Below are 19,650 nucleotides of genomic sequence, written 5' to 3' on the forward strand. Positions count from 1 at the left end.
TGCGTTCAAAAGTTATTACAACTCTTTCATAATGACTTTATTTAGATGGTCTAATAGAATGTTCCACCTTGTTCACGACGATAGTGATTTGCAGGCGTGTAGTGATTTGCCAAGGTCGTGAACGATTTAGTACCTTAAGTGTGTGAAGGTGATAGGTTTTCAGAGAGAGTTCTTTCTGGTGCATCGATGCACCCACAGCAAAAGCACGTACATGCCAAGACTTTACCAGTAATAAGCTGATAAGTGCAAAAAGACTTTGATTCTTCATTAGCAACTTATTGTAAAATTTATTATAAAATGTGATTGTGTCTTTTTTGTATAGTCTACCATAGGGGGATGCCTACATGTCCGTCCCCAGGGGTGGGTAGGTGTTTTGTCGTATTGCTAATAAACGTTTATTCTACCAACCTTTGGTGTTTTGGTCTTAGCACTGCCCTTGAAAATCTTCCGTTAACGTTTTATCACTATGCTGCATCTATTATCTGAAGAGTTTGATTGCCTAATGCGCCAAAGCAACCAAGGGTAAATTACTAAACTGTAGACGCTGTCATCAGATTATCACCGGATTAACTTTGACGCGTAAGGCAATCTAACGCATCAGATAATAGACCAACACAGTGACAAAACTTCGCGTAAGATTGTCAAAGGACAAATACGTGACACCCGTGACACCGTGAAGGAGAAAAAGAAATTGTTACACAAGACCAAGACACCAAAGATTGGCAGTATTCGTTATTGGCCATACATATCATAGTAAAACGTATTAAAATAAAATAAACCACAGCAAGAAGAACCCTGTCCTGAGCCCGAGACACCCCTATCCCCGACCCTGCCCCTTGGGACGGACATTTTGTGCAACCCCCTATGAGTCTACTGCTATGTTGACCTCCAGGTCATGAACTCTGCTCCATTGTAAATAGTGCAACTATTCAAATGCATGGCTATAGTTCGTCTTCAATAGTGTTATTTGTCGGCAGGAGGGCATAACCTTTAACCTTGGTTTAGTTAGCACGGACAAAGAATGGACGACAGCGTCGGGTATGCGCTCATCGGTGCCTTTGCTTTAATAGGCTGGTTCTTGCGAACGTACTACCCATGGCTATTTTACGACATTCGCTTGTTGTACAGGTACATTCGCTTGGTGATGCGCATGAAGCTGTCATCTATACGGAACCCGCTACTGGTCGATTTATTCGTGAAGTCCGCCAAGGGTAGTCCGGAGAAGACGTGTCTGGTGTTCCGGGACCAGGCTTACACCTATCGCGACATCGACATCCGATCAAATCAGTTCGCGAACTTTGTGGATAGAAAGGGTTGCCTCGAGGTTGGGGAAACCGTCGCGTTTTTCATGTACAACGAGCCGTTCTTCGTCTGGGCCTGGCTGGGCCTGGCAAAACTGGGAATCACCTGTGCCTTCCTCAACTACAACGTGCGAAACAAGTCCCTGATACACTGCCTGGATGCGGTCGATGCTAAGATTATTATTGCTGGAGAAGGTATGTGTACGTTGAAACAGGTGTTTCCCACACATAACAAATGTAAAGGAGAAATTATAGGCCGTCGGGTTTGGGCTGATGTGCAGCGTCTCGGAAGCTGATATCCAATTGAGTGGCTGAATCTTACCGTTATAATTAAATAACACAAAAAGACTCGCTAAGTTGCTGTGAATAGTGACAATCGGCCAATCAGATATGACCTTCCGAGCACGCTGCACATCAGAAGTTGGCTTTCAATAGTCCAACAGCTGCGACTCCTTGTCGAAGGCATAGTCCGTCTACACATTAGCCTGAGCAACATCTGGAAATAAAAGTTGCACCCAAATTGCATGAAATTGCGGCATCATAGCTTTTGTTCAAATTAAAATTGCATACAGCAATCAGATTTAATCACATAAGCTTATATTGAGCCATTTCGTAAAATAAATGTATTCATCAATGAAAAGTGCAATAATTAGTATCATTTGTCGCGAAACCAGTCATGGACGGATCCAATCGCCTGCACAAATATACTGTTGTATATGGTCTTTAGTCGATCAAATATCCGTGTAGGGGACAAGTAAGGTGAAATACCTGGCAAACCGTGGCGCATTTGAAAATATAAAAACAAACTTTTCTCACGCGTTCTTGACAATTGTTTCATTGTACTAATTCCAATAGGAGAGGAGTTACTTGGCGCCTTGGAGGAAATTTCAAACTATCTCAGGGAACACGACATCAAGGTGTGGGCTCTTACAGAACGTCCCGCCAAAGAGTACCAGTTTATCGACATACATAACGACGTGGATGCGGCGCCAAAGGACCCTATACCCAGAGAGAAACGACAGCATGTAAGAAAAAACGACGACGCCCTCTACATATTTACTTCGGGAACAACAGGTGAAATTATATTTCCCCTCTCTTATCTGAAAGCATTATTTTTGTTCTCTTATCGCAGTGTCCATCGTTTTTCATTTGTAATTACTTTAAGGACTACATTTAAAGTGTCTAAGTTGTGTTTACATATATATATATATATATATATATATATATTATATATATATATATATATATATATATATATATATTACTGAGGATCTAGGAACTTGTAGTTGTCACTCTACAGGCTGTTTCATGCGGTAAGCAATCATCAGGAGATTATATATATATATATATATATATATATATATATATATATATATATATATATATATATATATATATATATATATATATATATATATATATATATATACAGTGTTCGCGGTGACTTTTTTCTCCTCGCGTACGGCATACGCATTAGTCTGCTAAAATTGCGTAATGGCTGAATTTGAGTGCGTAATTTCACTTCCGCACTCGATTGATGAAAAAACTGACTGCAAAATACAATGTGCCGTTGAATAAACCTACACTACATATTCGGATTGTACGATGTAACATTATTTTAATGAAAACAGTTTAACGAACAACTTGAACAATGTTGAAACGTAACAGCGAAGGGTATACATGCAACCGTCACAACACATCGGGCAACCCAAAAGTTAGAGTTATGGCAGCTTATCCAGACGGTTTCTGGACGTTTCGGCACCAAGACGTTTCGGCCTTCCAATTTCAGGCCCCAAGTCCGAGTCGTTTCGGCACCGCAACCCAAGACGTTTCGACACCGCTGAAGGCTACCTGTGGGAACTAGTGCTGGAGCGTAATGTTACAAATCAAAGTACTAAAAAGTATAGTGTCAACTAACATTCACGTACATGCTTAATCTTTGTGAGAACATGGGAAGACACCGTAAGAAAAAACTTCATATCATTTTCAAATCTGTGACACAAGTTTATCGATATCAATAGCCGCCGACACGGAAAAAGTTTGAAAGCGGTGAGGAAACAGCACGGCAAAATTCACACAAAATGCACATAAAGTACTGGTCAGAACGCAAAGGTCACGCTTACGAATATGACGGATCAGTCAATTACTAAATAGTTTGAAAAAAAAATCGACACACAGATGCCGAAACGTCTTGGGTTGCGGTGCCGAAGTAACTTGGGACCGGAAATTGAGAGGCTGAAACGACTTGGGTCGAAACGACTTGGTGCCTGAACGACCAGTTTACCATCCAGACACTTCTGCAGTGTTCAAAATTTATCGGGATTCCTACGAGCTCTACCAATGAATCATTTTTTCACGGACTCGTAGAGCAAAGTTGAAAAAAATTAAAACAGATTTGTCTGCTTCGACGCCATGCTGCATGTGTGCTTGATCACAATTGGGAACAGCGAGACGCGATGATCGTGCACGGTTGGCATTTACATAATTTGTCGCAACATTTCTGTCAATCACTCACTTTCAGAAACTATCGCTCGCCTGAAAATTAGCAACGTAATTCATAGGCACAGCTGACATGATAACGTGCCTAACGTGATAACGTGTGGACTACGATGCCGATTTTTCAGACAACGCCCAGAGAATCCGAAACTTTCCACACAAAATGAGTGATTGACAGAAATGTGTTGCAACAAATTTCGTCTGGTTGTCGCCTAAGCTCAGTCGTGGGGAGTGCTTTCGGTGTTATCCTTTGCGTATAGAAAACGCATAATGATGAAAAAAATGCGTAGAGAGTCAATTTCAATGCGTAAATACGCACGATTTTTGCGTAAACGCGAACTCTGTTTATATATATATATATATATATATATATATATATATATATATATATATATATATATATATATATATATATATATAGTATTGCATTTCCAACTGGTCAGGCACTCATTCGCCGACAGATCAAATGGGAAAAATACCAAATTTCGTTCGACGTCTTCTTTGTATTTTGCATCAGCTCACATCGCTTGCAAAGTATGCGAACGCGTCACACGAAAGCTTGATTGAATGATTCGATTTTGTATTCTATCGTGACTAGTCAAACTCAAAGCTCTCAGTTTGCCCACAGACAAGGAGAAAAAAAAATACATGTTTAAAACTATCAGTATGCGTCATGCAGAGTATCCACGATCGACCGATTACTAATGGTGACCAAAAGATTCAACAGCAAATGTATGTATGTTCATATTGGAGTTACAAGGGACAGAGACCGACTTTTCTCGAGTCTACCGAATACTGGTGCATGGTTTGTATGGTTTGGTGACCTCAGCGGCAGCATTGCTGTTTACTTACTATCATTTGATTTCCTCGGTCTACCGATTGGACTCCCGTCACTCACAAAAAGTAACCAGCTAACGACATACCTGTCGGTGAGCTTTTGGCCAGGTTTAAAGTATATCGTCTCAGCACATCCGAAGAAATTAAGGAAGATATGTGAGTCGGGAACTACTGTTATTTTATCGGTTCTGTGCACGAAAGAAATTATAAAATTTTGTAACTACAGCAAAGTTTTGAAAACGCGGCGGAAAGTTATGGTAGCTCGAGTGACCAAAAACTCCTTAAGTATTTTGGTGCCTAAATAACATCTTATAAGCTTATGTGCAACACTGAAAATATCGGATGAGAAAAGAGAAACCGAGAGTTATGATGTTTTACATACTAATATGCTTACGTCATTATTTACAGGGCTACCAAAGGCAGCTAGGATAAGCCATGGTCGTCTCGCTGAGGGTTCTTTCATAGCTGACCTTTACAATATCAAGAAAGACGATGTGTACTACATCACACTGCCACTGTATCACTCAGCTGGGTTCCAGATAAGCTTGAGCAGCGCTCTCCGTTTAGGTAATAGTAATCGCTCTTCCTTGTTGCGCAAATACATATTTTGTGACGGTGAATTACGTGTGATAGGTATCTGTCACTCCTGGGACAACAGTCATTTAGGCTTCAACGAAAAATACGTAATACTAGGTCCCTGTTAGGAAATTCGAAGCCACGCGCCTGTACTCGATACTCAATTTGCAAGGCGTCAGTTTGCTATTTCTTTACCAGTTTTCGAAAAAAAAGAAAGCTGCCCAGATGCCAGTCTGTTTGGGAAATGGGTCAGTGACTTTTCTTACTCTTTTACTCATTGTTTATGGCAACACGATTGGAACTAATTTGGGATAATTGGATGGTGAAGTAATGTCTGTTTGATCTGCAAATGTAAGCTCATATGCTTTCCTTTTTAAGTTACACTCTTGTTTTTTATGAGTAATTTGTAATATTACAACCATCAGCTAAAGAGTACCTAACACTTTTGAGAAAAAATTAAAATATGAAACTCCAATTATCCCAAATTAGTTCCAAACGTGTTATGGTTACAAAGGTGAAGAAGATTGGGTATAAGGCAGGTTGGGTCCCCTTAATTCTTAATGCATTCCGTTCCAACAAGTATTCACTTTATGATACCTTATTCATTTGTGGGCTTATTTAATTCTACAGCTAACTTGAAGTGTAAGAGAGTTAGTCTCAGCAAACCTGGGGTCACCTATACCAGGGGACAAAATTTGTCTAAAACTTCTGGAATGAGCTTCGACCCAACTTTGCTTATTACGACGTTCTTTCTGGACATTCTGTTCGAATGCACCAAGCGGTATCACATCGATCGTTACATACATGGCGACATCTAATTTTTACGAAAAATGCACGCATGTGCGTTGGGTGTGATCAAAAAGAAGCACTTCGTAAATTGGCTGTTTTCCGATTTGTCTGTTTTTTTTCTCATCATTCTTACGCAGGTGCAACTGTTGTGCTGTCTCCTAAATTCTCAGCCTCTCGTTTCTGGCAGGATGCACGTCAACACAGGGTCACCGTGATTTTTTACGTGGGCGAGATGTGTCGCTATCTCATGATGCAGCCAGAGGTATGATCAGACTTGAGTCACACGAAATTCTTAATACTTTCTCTATTTCATATTTCACAGTGTTACAGTTTAAGTTTCTTCACTTTTTAGAGAGAGAAAACAGAGAAGCTACTTATTGGTTCAATATGTTCTAGTAATACCGGGGAAACGCAGACAAACATCCCAGACAGCTGTCAGCGCGAAAGAAGGGAGTTTTTCTCATGCCAGTGGGAATAATACGCCAAATTGAATACGGTTGCATACCCTGTGAATGTGAACATATACTCGGTCACATAGACAACAAATATTCGCCGTCCTATGACTGCGAGAAAACCAAAGATGCTTCTTAGATAGCAAGTTTTGTTTCCTTTTGAAATTGTTGAGATGCATTCTTTCTTCTGCGTCAAAGAACTGATGGGCTAACTTGCCACAGACGTATTCGACAGCTACTAATAAAAAATGGCTGTTTTACAAATATGCGCACATGGATGTGATACACCACTGCCACTGCCAAACTGGCGATGTGCACTCGCCGTGTACATTACTGCAGAAGCTCTGTCATGTCACATTTACTTTGATTGGTCAACAGAGTGAAAGTGACAAAGAAAATGATGTCTGGCTGGCGGTTGGTAATGGACTCCGCCCCGACATCTGGATCAAGTTTCCCAAGAGATTTGAAATTCCATACCTGGGAGAATTTTACGGTGCCACCGACGGCAACCTCTTTGCAATGAATCCAGACAACAAAGTCGGTGCTTGTGGATGTTTTTCGCCTTTTCTGAAGGTGAGGTACCGTTAGCAATGAAATATGTAGGTTTTTTCTAATTATTGGACACTAGAAGCAATACCTCAGCGATACGTAGTGATACTTTATGATTTGATACAGTGTACCATTTTACGGTATGTTATTTGGTGTTATGATTGTGGTGATGGGGTTTTATGATCAAGGTTGCTAAGTCTGACTTCGCAAAGAAGCAACAACAATCGTGTATTTGCAATGAACTCACAAGGTTTATTGCTGCACAGACGGTGCGAAAGAAGGAACTGAACAAGACTAGAAATGTAGCACACTAAACGCCCCTTTAGATAGGCTTGCAACGAACGCGATAGAAAACCAAAGGAGAAACATTTTGGCGAGAGATTCTAGTCCACAGTAATTGGTAGAAAATCATTGAAGTGTCTGATTGGCTGAATGTATCGCATCGAGGATTCGCATGGTCATATTACTACAAAGTTCAAATAAACTGTTATTTGTGTTCGACAATGATACTATGATTTTAAATGGTAAGACGTAATGTGTTGCTATCAATGAATAGTTACGATATGATATGATACTTTACCATACAATGTGCCATACTATGGTACGATACAGTACGATGTGATGCAATGAGTTGCAATGCGACGTGACGTCACGTGGCGTAATATGATTTTAAATGGTAAAATGCAATGCTACACGGTATGATAATACGATGCACCATACTATGCTATACAATACGATGCGGTGCGATGCGACGCGATGTGATGTGATGTGTTGTACTGTGCTGTGCTGTGCTATGATCTGATCTGATCTGATCTGATCTGATCTGATCTGATCTGATGTTATGTGATCTGATGTGATGTGGTACACGTTACGACAAGGTTTCGAGATTCATTCATAGTACATGTAACTGGTTGCACTTTAATTTTGCAGAAATTGTTTGGCTTTGAATTGGTCATGTACGACTTCGACAAGGCAGTACCGGTCAGAGATAGAAATGGACGATGCATTCCAGTCCAACACGGTATTACAATTTTCTTTTCGCTTTCTTCCGGTTTAGTTTTGCAGTCGTTTAGCGTATAACATTGTTTATTTTTGTTTCTTTGTTCCTTATCATTGCAATTGTTTGTCGTGATTACACCGTGAAGATGAATGAAACATATGAAGTGTGACTGTAATCTTGAACTGAATCGATGCCTTTAAGTTCACTCAAATCACGTGATTCGACTGATATATATTACTGTGTTGAATGTGTCATGTGACAATGATAACTTTTGAAAGCATTTTAATTATATCTATAACAAGTATATATTTTTATTCTTGTCCCTAACGTTTGTTCAAATAAAAATTTGCCCAAATAAATCATGGTGTAAATTATGCAATGTTACTGATGCCAAATGAATTCTGATCCTTTATTAGAATTCTGTCGTCAACAATGATGTGGTGTTACCGCGACGGCCATGCAAGTTATATTAACAAAGCCAAACAAACGGCATTTCGAAAAGACAGTGGAACAAAACATCGCTATCGTAAACATAAACAGCTTCAACACCATGTATTTTTGTTTTCTACACTTATTCATCACCCAGGGCAGACAGGTCTTATGTTAACTCGTGTCAACAAACTTGCGCCGTTCTCAGGCTATCGTGGACGTGAAGAACTGTCAGAGAAAAAGAGGGTCAGGGACGCTTTCAAGGATGGCGATGTATATTTAAATACGGGCGACATCTTCGCGCTGGACAAAGACTATTATTTGTACTTCATGGACCGTCTGGGTGACACGTTCAGGTTCGTTACTTTCCTATTAAAACGCATGGATATCTGCACATTCACGTGCCAACAATGACAACATGAAACGTTTTCGTAAAAGAAGCCGTTGATCCGTAAATGCGGTTTCATTTTCAAATTAATTGCAATTCGTCTAACTTTTTGACAACATAATTTCGCCACGTACATTTTCGATTCATTTCGATTTCAATAATTCTGTATTGAGTTCTCACTTTCTCTGCTATTTGAAATTCTTCTAATTTTGAACAGCATCGATCTCCATTTTCTTAAGCCTGATTTCGTATTTTTTCAGTTCTTCTTACTATAATAAGCTTACATCTCTCTGTTTATGACTTTCTCGCTTTCCCCCACAAATTGATGATCGGAATCTTTAGGTGGAAAGGAGAAAATGTAGCGACAACGGAGGTTGCACAGATAGTGCTGTCATATCCTGGAATAGTAGAGGCCAACGTGTACGGTGTTTCTGTGCCCGGTGAGTGAGCTGACACTGTAATACATCCCTCTGCCTCCCTCTGTATCTCTTTGTCCCATACGCCCGCATTATTCTCCAGCTGACAGTGCGCCCTCAAAGATTGAAATTAGAGTTCTTTCGCAACCTACCTGGTAATATTAAACGGAACGGAGAGAAATCTTTTGCAAATAATTGAATTTGTCTGATATGTTAGTAAAGAAATAGTTCCAAACTTACGGAAAACAAGTAATGTACGATAGGTGATGAAATTGATATGTAACAATTACGTCGGGTCAAATGATTTTCACCGTCTTCGTAACGTTTTTCAGGACAAGAAGGTCGAGCAGGCATGGCGGCGGTGGTGATGGAGGATGAAGATAACTTCAATTTCGAAGAATTTTATTCTCATTTGACCACTTACCTGCCTCTGTACGCATGCCCAAAGTTCATTCGCACGCAGAGCGAGATGGCAACCACTGGCACGTACAAATACACCAAGGTTAAGCTCGTTGAAGACGGTTTTGACCCGAATGCCGTGGACGACCCAATGTACTTCATGGATGTAGATCGCAAGAGCTTTGTTCCAATGAACAATTTTGTCTATCAACGTATTATTTCAGGTAACGCAAGGATCTGAAGTTTTTTGGCGACCCCGCCCGATCATAAATCAATTTTACCTACAGGCACTTTGTTATAGGAAGGTACCTTGCTGAGGACCAGAGTTAAGGCCCTTGGTAAATCCCTTGTCTTTCAGCTCATTGGGGGCCATACGGGCATGCAAAGGATGGCTCTCTATACAAAGCAAGGTAGATCAGCACCTGAAAGATGAATTCCCAGAATTCAATATCGGGTGATTGTGTAGGAGTCAAGATTATGGAAGTGATTTTTTTTGGTGCTGTACATATGCGTGGGTCGAGTCATTAGAAAGGTGTGTTATATCGTCAGGGGTTACAGTGCCGCTTGTTTTGTTTTGCCTTCCACGTCCACGATGATAATCGAAATGACATTACATTTGTATTTATTTAAATATGTTAATATCGAAAACGTAGTATATAGGCTTACTCAATTAAAACCAGTGGTACGCACGCACACGCACACACACACATTCGCACACGGGTTCATTTGCAATAACAGAATAAGCCATGACGCATCAAAAGGTTGTTTATTATCATTTTGTAGAGTATCTGTATTTAATAGAGTATTGCGTTTGTATTTCAACATACATTTACTTGTGAAGGATAACGTTATCTTTTGTAAATAGTGAATTTAAAGTTAATATATGGAATCTGTGATAACTTTACATGCACTCTACAAGGTGGTACACTATAGGAGGTTGAGGTCAATGTTACCAGCTACCAATTAACAAATCAAAAGATGGAGATTGATATAACTTTGACAGAGATCAGTATTTGGATCAACTGCCAACTTCATATAGATGTAAATTTCACTCATTGCAGCCATTTTCCAACCCCAGATTTCTGTACGTTTTGTGGCACATCTCTGACACAGGAATATTTCAATTTACAAGTGAACTGCATTTATGACTTATTGAGATAATTTGTAACTGCTGGCTATTAAATATGACCTTAACCACACTGTGACTGAATATTTCAATGTTTATTCCCGTTTGCCGGATGGATGTAAAGCTGAGTTGTAAGAGGTCACCCACTGTGCCTCCATTCGTCTGCCTCAGTGAAATGTTGGAACTTTCTACGGATGGGAATGTTATAGGAGCTGAAAAGTTATCCTTTGGGTTTGTTCAAAAAGTTAAAGCGGAAACTTTCTTTTTTTGTACAAATATGAAAGACTAGGGCTTTAAAAACACACGAAAAACAAGAAAAAGCTGAATATATTATGATGTCAGTCCCAAGTATTAACCAACAAGCATTTTCCCCAATATCCACGAACGCACTGTGATGAAACCATTACTGCTACTCAGCTTGACTGTTGAGGGCGCGCATACGGTTGACATTGCCTTAACATTGAATCTAACAAAGGCTCTATGACTGCTTGAGCTTTTATTGAACGATGATACCTATGAACGTATGGAGTTGCTATTGTATTTTCATTTGTTGCTATGCCAATGAATCTCACATGACGTAATATATTTAGTGTGTCTAAAAACCCCCAAAATAGTTTAATTGCCTTGGAAAAATCATAAGGAGATATGCAAGTTCGTATGATTAAGCAAGCTTACGGTAAAATCTGAACAAGAAAGTTCAGTATCTGACACCTGCTCTGGTCACAATAAAAGACCACTTCGTGCACGGAAATAATTTATCAAAGAACAAGTCCTGGAAGAGCAGGGTATTGACTGAACTCTCTCCCAGCCGCTGATTTCTAACATCTCCGATTCTGTCTCATTTGTTGATGTATCCTATACAATCTGGTTTAACGAAGCCACACAGCTAACCAGGTTTTATGTAAAGACACAAAGATACAACCATACTGCATGTAGAGTACCAAACAATCCTAATCAGTGCAAAAACAATGGCAAATTAAAAGGCCGACACAAGACTTATAAACAAATGTATCAGTATTTTTTTTATTTGACTGGATACAAAATAGGTTACATTTGTTGTGTTGATACTAACCAAAATATACAAACAGAAGTTCCCAAATGAGATTTCACTCATATACTGCAATGACTAAAAACCTCAGATCATTCTAGATAATTGAGTCATGATGAGCAGGACACCGAGACAGTCACTGTTTTTGTGTTTTTTGCCCTTGATATGACAAAAATGGCAACAAAACGTGGACTGTTGAGTGCCTGATTTCAGAAAGACTACAGTGTGTCAAACACTATGCAAAATAGACTGTGATATATATTCATGATGAAAAATACAGATTGAAAGATTACTTTTGTATTTGGAGACAATCACCTTGCCATGGAAACTGCATAAAGAACTCTATGAAAGTGACTTTAACTATCTGTGGATGTTCTAAGCTTGAGGAGTTGGCAATACTACAAATTTCTCTCGTGCCACAGATTCTGCCCAGACAAATTTCTTTTGAAATTTTCACAATAAATTTGTCAGAATCATGAAAGCAAAATGATATTCTGATATAAAAGACCTTTCTTCTAGTTTTAGAAAGTAAAGTCTCTCTCTAAACTTGGTTGCAAATTCACTTGTGTGGAGAACTGTATGTTTCCTGTGACCACACTAGAACATTTGGAAACATATTTGCATTTTCCTCAGAAAATCTGCACTGGTCATGCTTTGCAAATCCTTTCACCCCTATTTTCGGTTTTTAGATCAGACCAAATCAAAGGAGACAATGGGAATAAACCAACTTATGGAATTACAAGGTTCCCATCTAGTTTAAAGATTCAAAATTTGCATACCAATGAAATATGTTGTCCTCATTAAGTATTGTTCTCAAATGAACAAGTAGAGCTTACATAAGTGCTCAACATGAAGTTCTGTCTCTCTTGTCCATGAACTCAACTCAAAGCAAGTTTCTATGGCAACATAATTGAATAATTACATCTCTCCAAGTTGAACGTATAAAATATAATATAAATGCCATCATGAATTGTGTGTTAAAAATAACGGATAATCTATATTAATCAAAACATGTAATCAAAATAAGCATGACGTATACTGATACACTGCTGGTTTCCAAAAAAAGGTTCGATGATTTGCCAATATGGAATACGTACTGTGTGAGCAATGCTACGCTGGAGTTGATCAATGCTGTTCTATTGCAAGGTGAGATTCAGGAATCTTTTCAAAGCAAGGAGTACACCTCTGACTAAACCTGAACACACTTTGGTATAAAAACTGGCAGGCCTGGTAAAGTCGGGGGGCTGAGAGAAGTATGGTTACCTTCATACGGCCCAGTTTTGTTCAGTGGTTCATTACGACTCTGTGATTATTGGAGTCAGCATTACATCAGTGTAAGATATCTTAAGATCTTATGCAGTGTCCGAGTGTACAGAATGGGCAGTTTTCATGGTCAGATGACTGCCGGTTGCAAAATTTGTTGAGGACTTTGAAATCCTGCCACTATTCAACTTGTGCATGTCAAATAAAAACTCTCATATTTTCAGAGTACAGTGCAGTCAAATTATATCCCTTTCCACAACATCTTTGGTAAAGAGTAGCATGCTAGCTTGATACTCCAGAATAGCACGCTGCAAATAGTCCAATTGGCACGTACAAAACAAACAAAAATAAAGGTAAATACAGCTTAAAGAAGTGATTGTCTTTGCCAAAAACAAAATAAAATATGAAATTTTCAAGACACAGTGAGACTAGAGGTTCACATGGCAGTGGGTCTGATAAAGCTAAAACTGGGCAGCAAGTATATATTGGTGGGTTGATAGAGTGTATATTTATAAACACTTTTTTACGCAGATTAACAAACAGGAAGGTATCAAAAAACTGAACCCCAAGAGCTGCCTACATTATATGTGCATAACTGGCGAAATCTACATTGCTGGTGATATTTACGCCTTGTAACAGACTTCACATGTCTGTGGTTTTCCATCTTACAAATGACAGCTCACTTTTGAAGAAACAGCAATGGAAGATGTACAACGCATGTGACATGTAGTGCTGCATGATTGCATTCTCTTCCTTTTACACAAGCTTTGTAAGATAACAGCGTGCTCTTCAAGAGCAATATCAATGTCAATTATCGCTGCTTCATCAATGCAATTCTGTAAGTAAAGCTCCTAAAAATATCGATGTTGGTCCTTCACCATCAAATGACACATAGTCCAGTCATTAAGTGCTTCTCTCTATCATCCTTGTTAAAGTTTACAGATGAAGAAAAATTGTAAATTACAGTTCAGCCTCATATGATAATTTCAGACAAAGCACTCTAGGAAACTGGTTGATTTATTCACACTAAATATTTAGGTAACTGTTAGTGCAAAAATTGCCTTAGATTGTCAAAGAGGGCGCATTGCGCAGAGTGCCCTCTCTGATAATCTGTCTCTGCTATAATTGAATATTTTATCTGGCCGTGATAAACTGGAATTTTCTGGACAGATTGTCTTCCATAAATACAAAAATCACCACTGTGGAAAAAAGTCTCTTGTGTATGGCCGATTATCTGATATAGCATATAATATATAATGTTGGGAAAATAGATGTATACTAATGAAAATTAAAAAAAGTAGTTCCCAATGCTATAAATGTACCCAGTATGGCGAATGGGATCTACAAAAATTCAGCCTCAAAGTTCAGGAAAGACATGATTTGCTGCTGCTGTTGCTCATAATAATGATGATGATGATGAAAACAATATCAAGCTTGAAAGTATTCAGAGCTCCTTCAGAATCAGACATCAGCACTCTATAATGGAGGACTACATTGTGCATACACATTATAAAAGCCATTATTCTGGAAAGACATGAAATTAACAAAAATAGAAATGGTTATGATACTTATTGAGAGAATGGTACAAAGTGATTGTGTCTTGTATGGCATAGAAAGTCATTGGTTTAATTACTACATTCAACAATATATCTTTTCATGTCATCTTTAAGTAGCACCAAAAACAGTAAACAAACTTTGTTTCGTCACCCAAAGGCCACGTCAGATGACTTGCTCTGATCTGATAATGACATCTGAATGGAGTTTAACCTTTGTCCTGCAAGGCTGGTCACTTCCCAATCTGCAAAGTCAGTAAAAAGCAATATTGGGCCAATACCTATACGTATTTAACCCACTCGTCATGGCAAGTTTAAGTCTGTGAGAACCATGTTCACAGTATATGTGTTTTCAAAAGCCATCAAATGTTCAAGCCTCAGTCAATATGCCTCACTAGTTGTAACCAACTTGACCTGATGGTGAAATGTGAACTTGGCAGGACAAGGGTTAATAGCACAAAGGGGTTAAATATGCTACCATGACAATAGCTTGACTACAACGCCAAGCTCTCCCTGAATCAAAGCCTTTGATGCATATACATATAAAAAGGGTGAAAGAGCTTTGGTCTAGTTATAGCAACTTAGCTACTTGATTCAAGGGATTTTTTCAACCTTGCAAAGTTCTGCATCCTCACTTGAATAAAACAAAACATTTTCTGATTGTCCGCTGCACTTTTTAGAAAAACCTTCACCGTTGCAAGAGTGATTATACGAAAAAAATTTAGTACTTGACCACAAGAACAATAGCCCATGACATAACTGTCTAACTCAATCTTCTCATTGTTGGGCAGTCTTTAAGTAAGGATGAGAGTGAGGAGAAAAATTCATTGTTGAGAATACACAAAACTTGGATTTGTGTAATCAGCGAGGTTCAAAGTTCATTGGTTCAAAGGTTCAAAAATGTGAAATGAAGGATTTGCAAATAAAGATGTCAAAGGTACCCAACAAGAGCCTATCATTTAGAAATGAAAACCAAGACGGATTTTAAGAAAGCAAGAAGCTTGACTTATCAGTTCTTGATTGACAGATCAGATTATACGTTACAACAATTATTACAAGAATGAGTATACGATGACAAAATTGTTTACTTCAAGTTTTTGATCACCATTGTTGATCAACTGCTACACATTTGCTATGGCACACATATTTATAGAAACACTACATTTTTATTAGAAAATCTGGCTATACTTTACAAGTTGATCCCTGTTTACACTCTTTCATATAGTTTTTTCAATTTTTTTGTCCGTTACAACTCATGATGTCTCTTCTTCAAAAATTTTATTTAAAAAAAAAGTAGTCTGCACCAAATTGTGAATCAGGTATGTTTTTTTCAAAAAAAAGGCACCATACAGGGTTGCAAAATGGATCTCAACCTGAGTTGAGACAAAGACTGTACAGTGTAGAATTTTTCCAAAGCATACAGCATTGATGCTATAAAGGCACGATGATAGGTTTTGTTAATTCTATACAGAGGTAGCTAGAGGTATCTAAGATATGTAGTCTGGGACACTCATTGGCAGTGTTGAGTGTAAGCTGCATTGGAAAAAAGAGGGTAAATAGTATACTTCTGAAGAAAAAAAAGAAAAAAGATGAGATTAATTTGCTAAGCTTACTGTCTCATTAAGCATCTCTCCAAATATACAAACTAAATACCTTTTTTTCTGTGCTATACATTCTTACAGTGTCTCAGAATCAAGATAACACACTATTCATTCTAGAATAAATTCCTCAATTTCTTGTTATTAAAAAGACTGGATAATAATACTGCTTAGTTCATCAACTTCCACATTCCATCCCAAACCCCGGATTAGTACCTAATGACAAAACAATATTATCAATATATATTTGACAAAAAACCATGAATCTAGACCTAAGAAAAAATTAATCATCTCACTTAGCAACCAGTGATTGTCACCTGTTTCTATGGCATGCATGCATAAATATGTAAACCACAGTTCAAAGAACTTAGAAATTCAAACAGTACATGTACTCGGAAAACAGTTTCTGACTCTTCAGTGGTGATAGCGCCCTCTAGTGTCATACATCGAGCAGATGTGTTCCTCCTACATGCTGTACTTTTTAATGCTTTTTTCCACAAAAACCCCTATATTTCAACTGAGGAACAACTCTTTTGTACTGGAATCGTGATTTTCACTCTGTTTTTCAAAAGAAACGTCCAGTTGCCATTCGTGACCACTTTGTCAGAGGTGTAGCAGTCACTTACCCTGTATTAAATGAAGGATATAACTATGGCGACCAGGCTTATTATGGCCACATAAAGCAAGTACCCAGAGTACATCACCAGGGCAAAATATAACATATCTCATCATAGTGTCAAATGTCCAGACACAATTCACAGCTACTTACTGCCCAAGAAAACATGAGCTAATAACACTCTGTGGATTATACCAGCAGTAAACACAATACATCAACAACAGTTTTACTGCAACCTGGCATGTCTTCAGACCCAAGAACAGCATCAATGGACATATCAAGAGATACACAAGACTAAATCCAAACCGGAATACAGAATAATGAATACAGTTCATCAGTTACAACAAAGGACTGGTTTGGTCTGAGACATCCTCACAACAAACCAAATGGCTCACACCAGCATCACATGACAACAGGCAGCCAATAAATGCCAGGGCAGTAGAAAAATTCCACTCATGTCAGAATATTTGTCAACGCAATGTTGTAGAGAAGTGTGAATCAGTTGAGTAAGTGAATGCTGGATTTCATGGTGGTTGTATGGTATCAGGGCGCATTAGATTGTCTCTACACCAGAATGGTGAGTTAACTCTTCAAAGATTTCAAGTGACAATATTAAATTCTCTCACATTTTCTTGACAACAACACTTTGTTTAGTGATACTTAATTCTGACCACATACATATTTCAATAAAACACAAAAATCCTCCTTCTTGATTGGATTTTAGACTGGGAAAACATATCTTACTGTCGTGAGGAAAGATAACCCAACTGAAAAAGTCTGGAAAAGTAATTAAATTCATATTCAAGGTGGAAAAAAGAGGAAAAGTAAGATTGGTCACATTGTTCAAAACAAAAACATGAAGTCTGCCATATTGGATTTGAAGCCTGTCAAACAGGTGATTGTTTGGTAGACTGTAGATTGAAAAATATCCGCACTACACTTTGACTATACAGAAAATCATCAAAAATAGGGAAAACAATTTCAAGTTCTTGGTACAGTTAAGTAAATCGGATATGTTAGGACACAACATATACTTAGTTACTCAAAAATAGATTTCCAAACACTACAATGGTTTTAGTTCGGAAATTTTTTTGTTTAAACAAATAATCTTTTTTCTTAAAAATAGAATAAAACAAACAAACTATATCTTCTTTTGATCATTATGATATGGAATGGGGGCAATCCTACAGTTAGTCTCAGGTTTGGTTTGTCAGACGGGTGCTCACAGCGTGGAAGGTCTACTGACAACAGTTGGTGCTGGGTGCAATGGGTGTCCAGGTGTTCCGCGTGCATAAAGGATGCCTTGGTACAGGACTCCATTCAGTTCTATACTGACTATCAGTGAGTTATCACCTCGCAGCTCCAGTATTGGCATACCGCTATCTGTTTCATAAACGGAGAGAGCAGAGACAGTTAAAAACAGACACAGCACAAAGGGATTTGAAAATAAAACAGTTGCATCATTTCTTCATTACACACAAAGCCCAGCATCTTACTTTAAAACAGTTGCAAAAAACTAATGAGAAGCTGTTTACATTGTATATCTCTTTTAACTAAATTTATCATCATACTTTGATCAATATATTTATGTTTTTGTAACATAAGAGGGACTACCTCTATTATTGATGATAAAAAATGTAACGAAGTATTGAAAGAAGTGCCTATTAAGATATGGATAATCTATTATGGATAATCTATTGCTGAAGTTAACATCGATGTACTTTGTAACAGAATCAAATTCAGTAAACTGAAGGATTAATAGAATCTCACACCCCAAGGACCTGGGATCAGATTTCTCACACGAGTTGGAGATATTTTGTCTCACACTCGCCGCACAAAATATCCCCGACAAGTGTGAGAAATCTGATCCCAGGGCTTTGGTGTGTGACATTCTTTTTCTCATATGACCACAATGTGCATGAACTTCACATTGGAGACGTACAACATTATCCAAAATCGTGACAACTCTGTCATCTACTACTGTAGTCTGACCTGCTTACTTTGTAGTTCCAGTCCGTGTGTTACTTATCGTGCCATTGGGTAACATTTTGCACGTGGATGAAACAGGCTGTTTATCATCCAATTAGAGCTCGTGTAATATTTACTGCAGAGTGTGAGACGATTTCTGAGAGTGTGTGATCGATTTTTCCCACACTGTCGCTCCCACACTCCCAGTAGCCAGGAATGAGAGAATATAAGATTACACAGGCATATATGCTTAACTGCACCAGGGAGTATGAAAGGGTGCCCTCTGCAGGTTTGAATGTTGTTCACTTGTGTCTTTGTATAATATCTCTCCAAATGATGATATGACCTGCAAATTCATGTTATTTGGGTTTCATCGGCATCTCTCACTCATAAGTTGGACAAAGGTTGACAGCCTATGAGTTCAGATAAGGGAAATTCTCTTTTGGCAAGTCTTACCTCTTGCGCTTGTAATTTTGATATGGGCAGATTGTGGAAGTTCTCTAGGTTGCATTTGTTGTAATTGTCGAAGTTGGTCCTCGCTGTACATCTGTCTTTTAGGGGGCAGTGGACCGTCAGTCTCCGACAAGAAGACAGGATTGCTAGGGTGACCATGATGTGTTGGTGTTGATGGTAGACTGTCATCGTCACCTGTGTGGTAGAGTCAACATGCAGATATATGAACATCACATCACAAAATACAGGGTTCGCGGTAGAGGTCGCCACAGTCGCAAAATGCGACTAAAACTTGTTTGTGGCGAACAAAAACCCATAGGCAATCGCCACGATCTCAAAAGCGTGGCGACAGCTGATTTCTGTAGTCGAAATTGATAAAACTAAACAGTCCAA

At 38.5% G+C, this 19,650-nt stretch overlaps 2 protein-coding genes across 4 annotated transcripts in view; one reads left to right on the forward strand and one right to left on the reverse strand.

Moving 5' to 3' along the window:
- The first annotated feature begins 909 nt into the window (after positions 1 to 909).
- On the forward strand, positions 910 to 10,831 carry LOC139121759 (long-chain fatty acid transport protein 2-like). The gene is made up of 9 exons (XM_070686894.1): positions 910 to 1,496; positions 2,157 to 2,375; positions 5,043 to 5,201; positions 6,137 to 6,261; positions 6,830 to 7,024; positions 7,931 to 8,021; positions 8,587 to 8,785; positions 9,160 to 9,257; positions 9,566 to 10,831. The coding sequence occupies exons 1-9, from the start codon at positions 1,022 to 1,024 to the stop codon at positions 9,871 to 9,873; spliced, it is 1,869 nt and encodes a 622-aa protein (XP_070542995.1). The 5' UTR covers positions 910 to 1,021; the 3' UTR covers positions 9,874 to 10,831.
- Positions 10,832 to 11,754: 923 nt separating this feature from the next.
- Positions 11,755 to 19,650, reverse strand: part of LOC139121760 (protein dead ringer homolog) — a 43,785-nt gene continuing 35,889 nt past the window's right edge. For all 3 annotated transcript variants that reach the window (XM_070686895.1, XM_070686896.1, XM_070686898.1), the window contains exons 6-7: positions 19,261 to 19,452; positions 11,755 to 18,219 (exon numbers count right to left, since the gene is read on the reverse strand). In XM_070686895.1, coding sequence (XP_070542996.1) covers positions 18,059 to 18,219; positions 19,261 to 19,452 — 353 coding nt within the window. In that variant the 3' untranslated portion in view covers positions 11,755 to 18,058. The remainder of the gene's footprint in view (positions 18,220 to 19,260; positions 19,453 to 19,650) is intronic.

The sequence above is a fragment of the Ptychodera flava genome, chromosome 21, assembly GCF_041260155.1.
Source record: "Ptychodera flava strain L36383 chromosome 21, AS_Pfla_20210202, whole genome shotgun sequence".
Lineage (NCBI taxonomy): Eukaryota > Metazoa > Hemichordata > Enteropneusta > Ptychoderidae > Ptychodera > Ptychodera flava.

What these genes read in the sequence shown, in the direction of transcription:
- LOC139121759 (XM_070686894.1), top strand. Translation starts at nt 1,022, where the DNA reads ATGGACGACAGCGTCGGGTATGCGCTCATCGGTGCCTTTGCTTTAATA. An exon ending in GATTATTATTGCTGGAGAAG is followed by an intron (nt 1,497 to 2,156) that starts GTATGTGTACGT and finishes TAATTCCAATAG; the next exon opens with GAGAGGAGTTACTTGGCGCC. An exon ending in ATCTCATGATGCAGCCAGAG is followed by an intron (nt 6,262 to 6,829) that starts GTATGATCAGAC and finishes ATTGGTCAACAG; the next exon opens with AGTGAAAGTGACAAAGAAAA.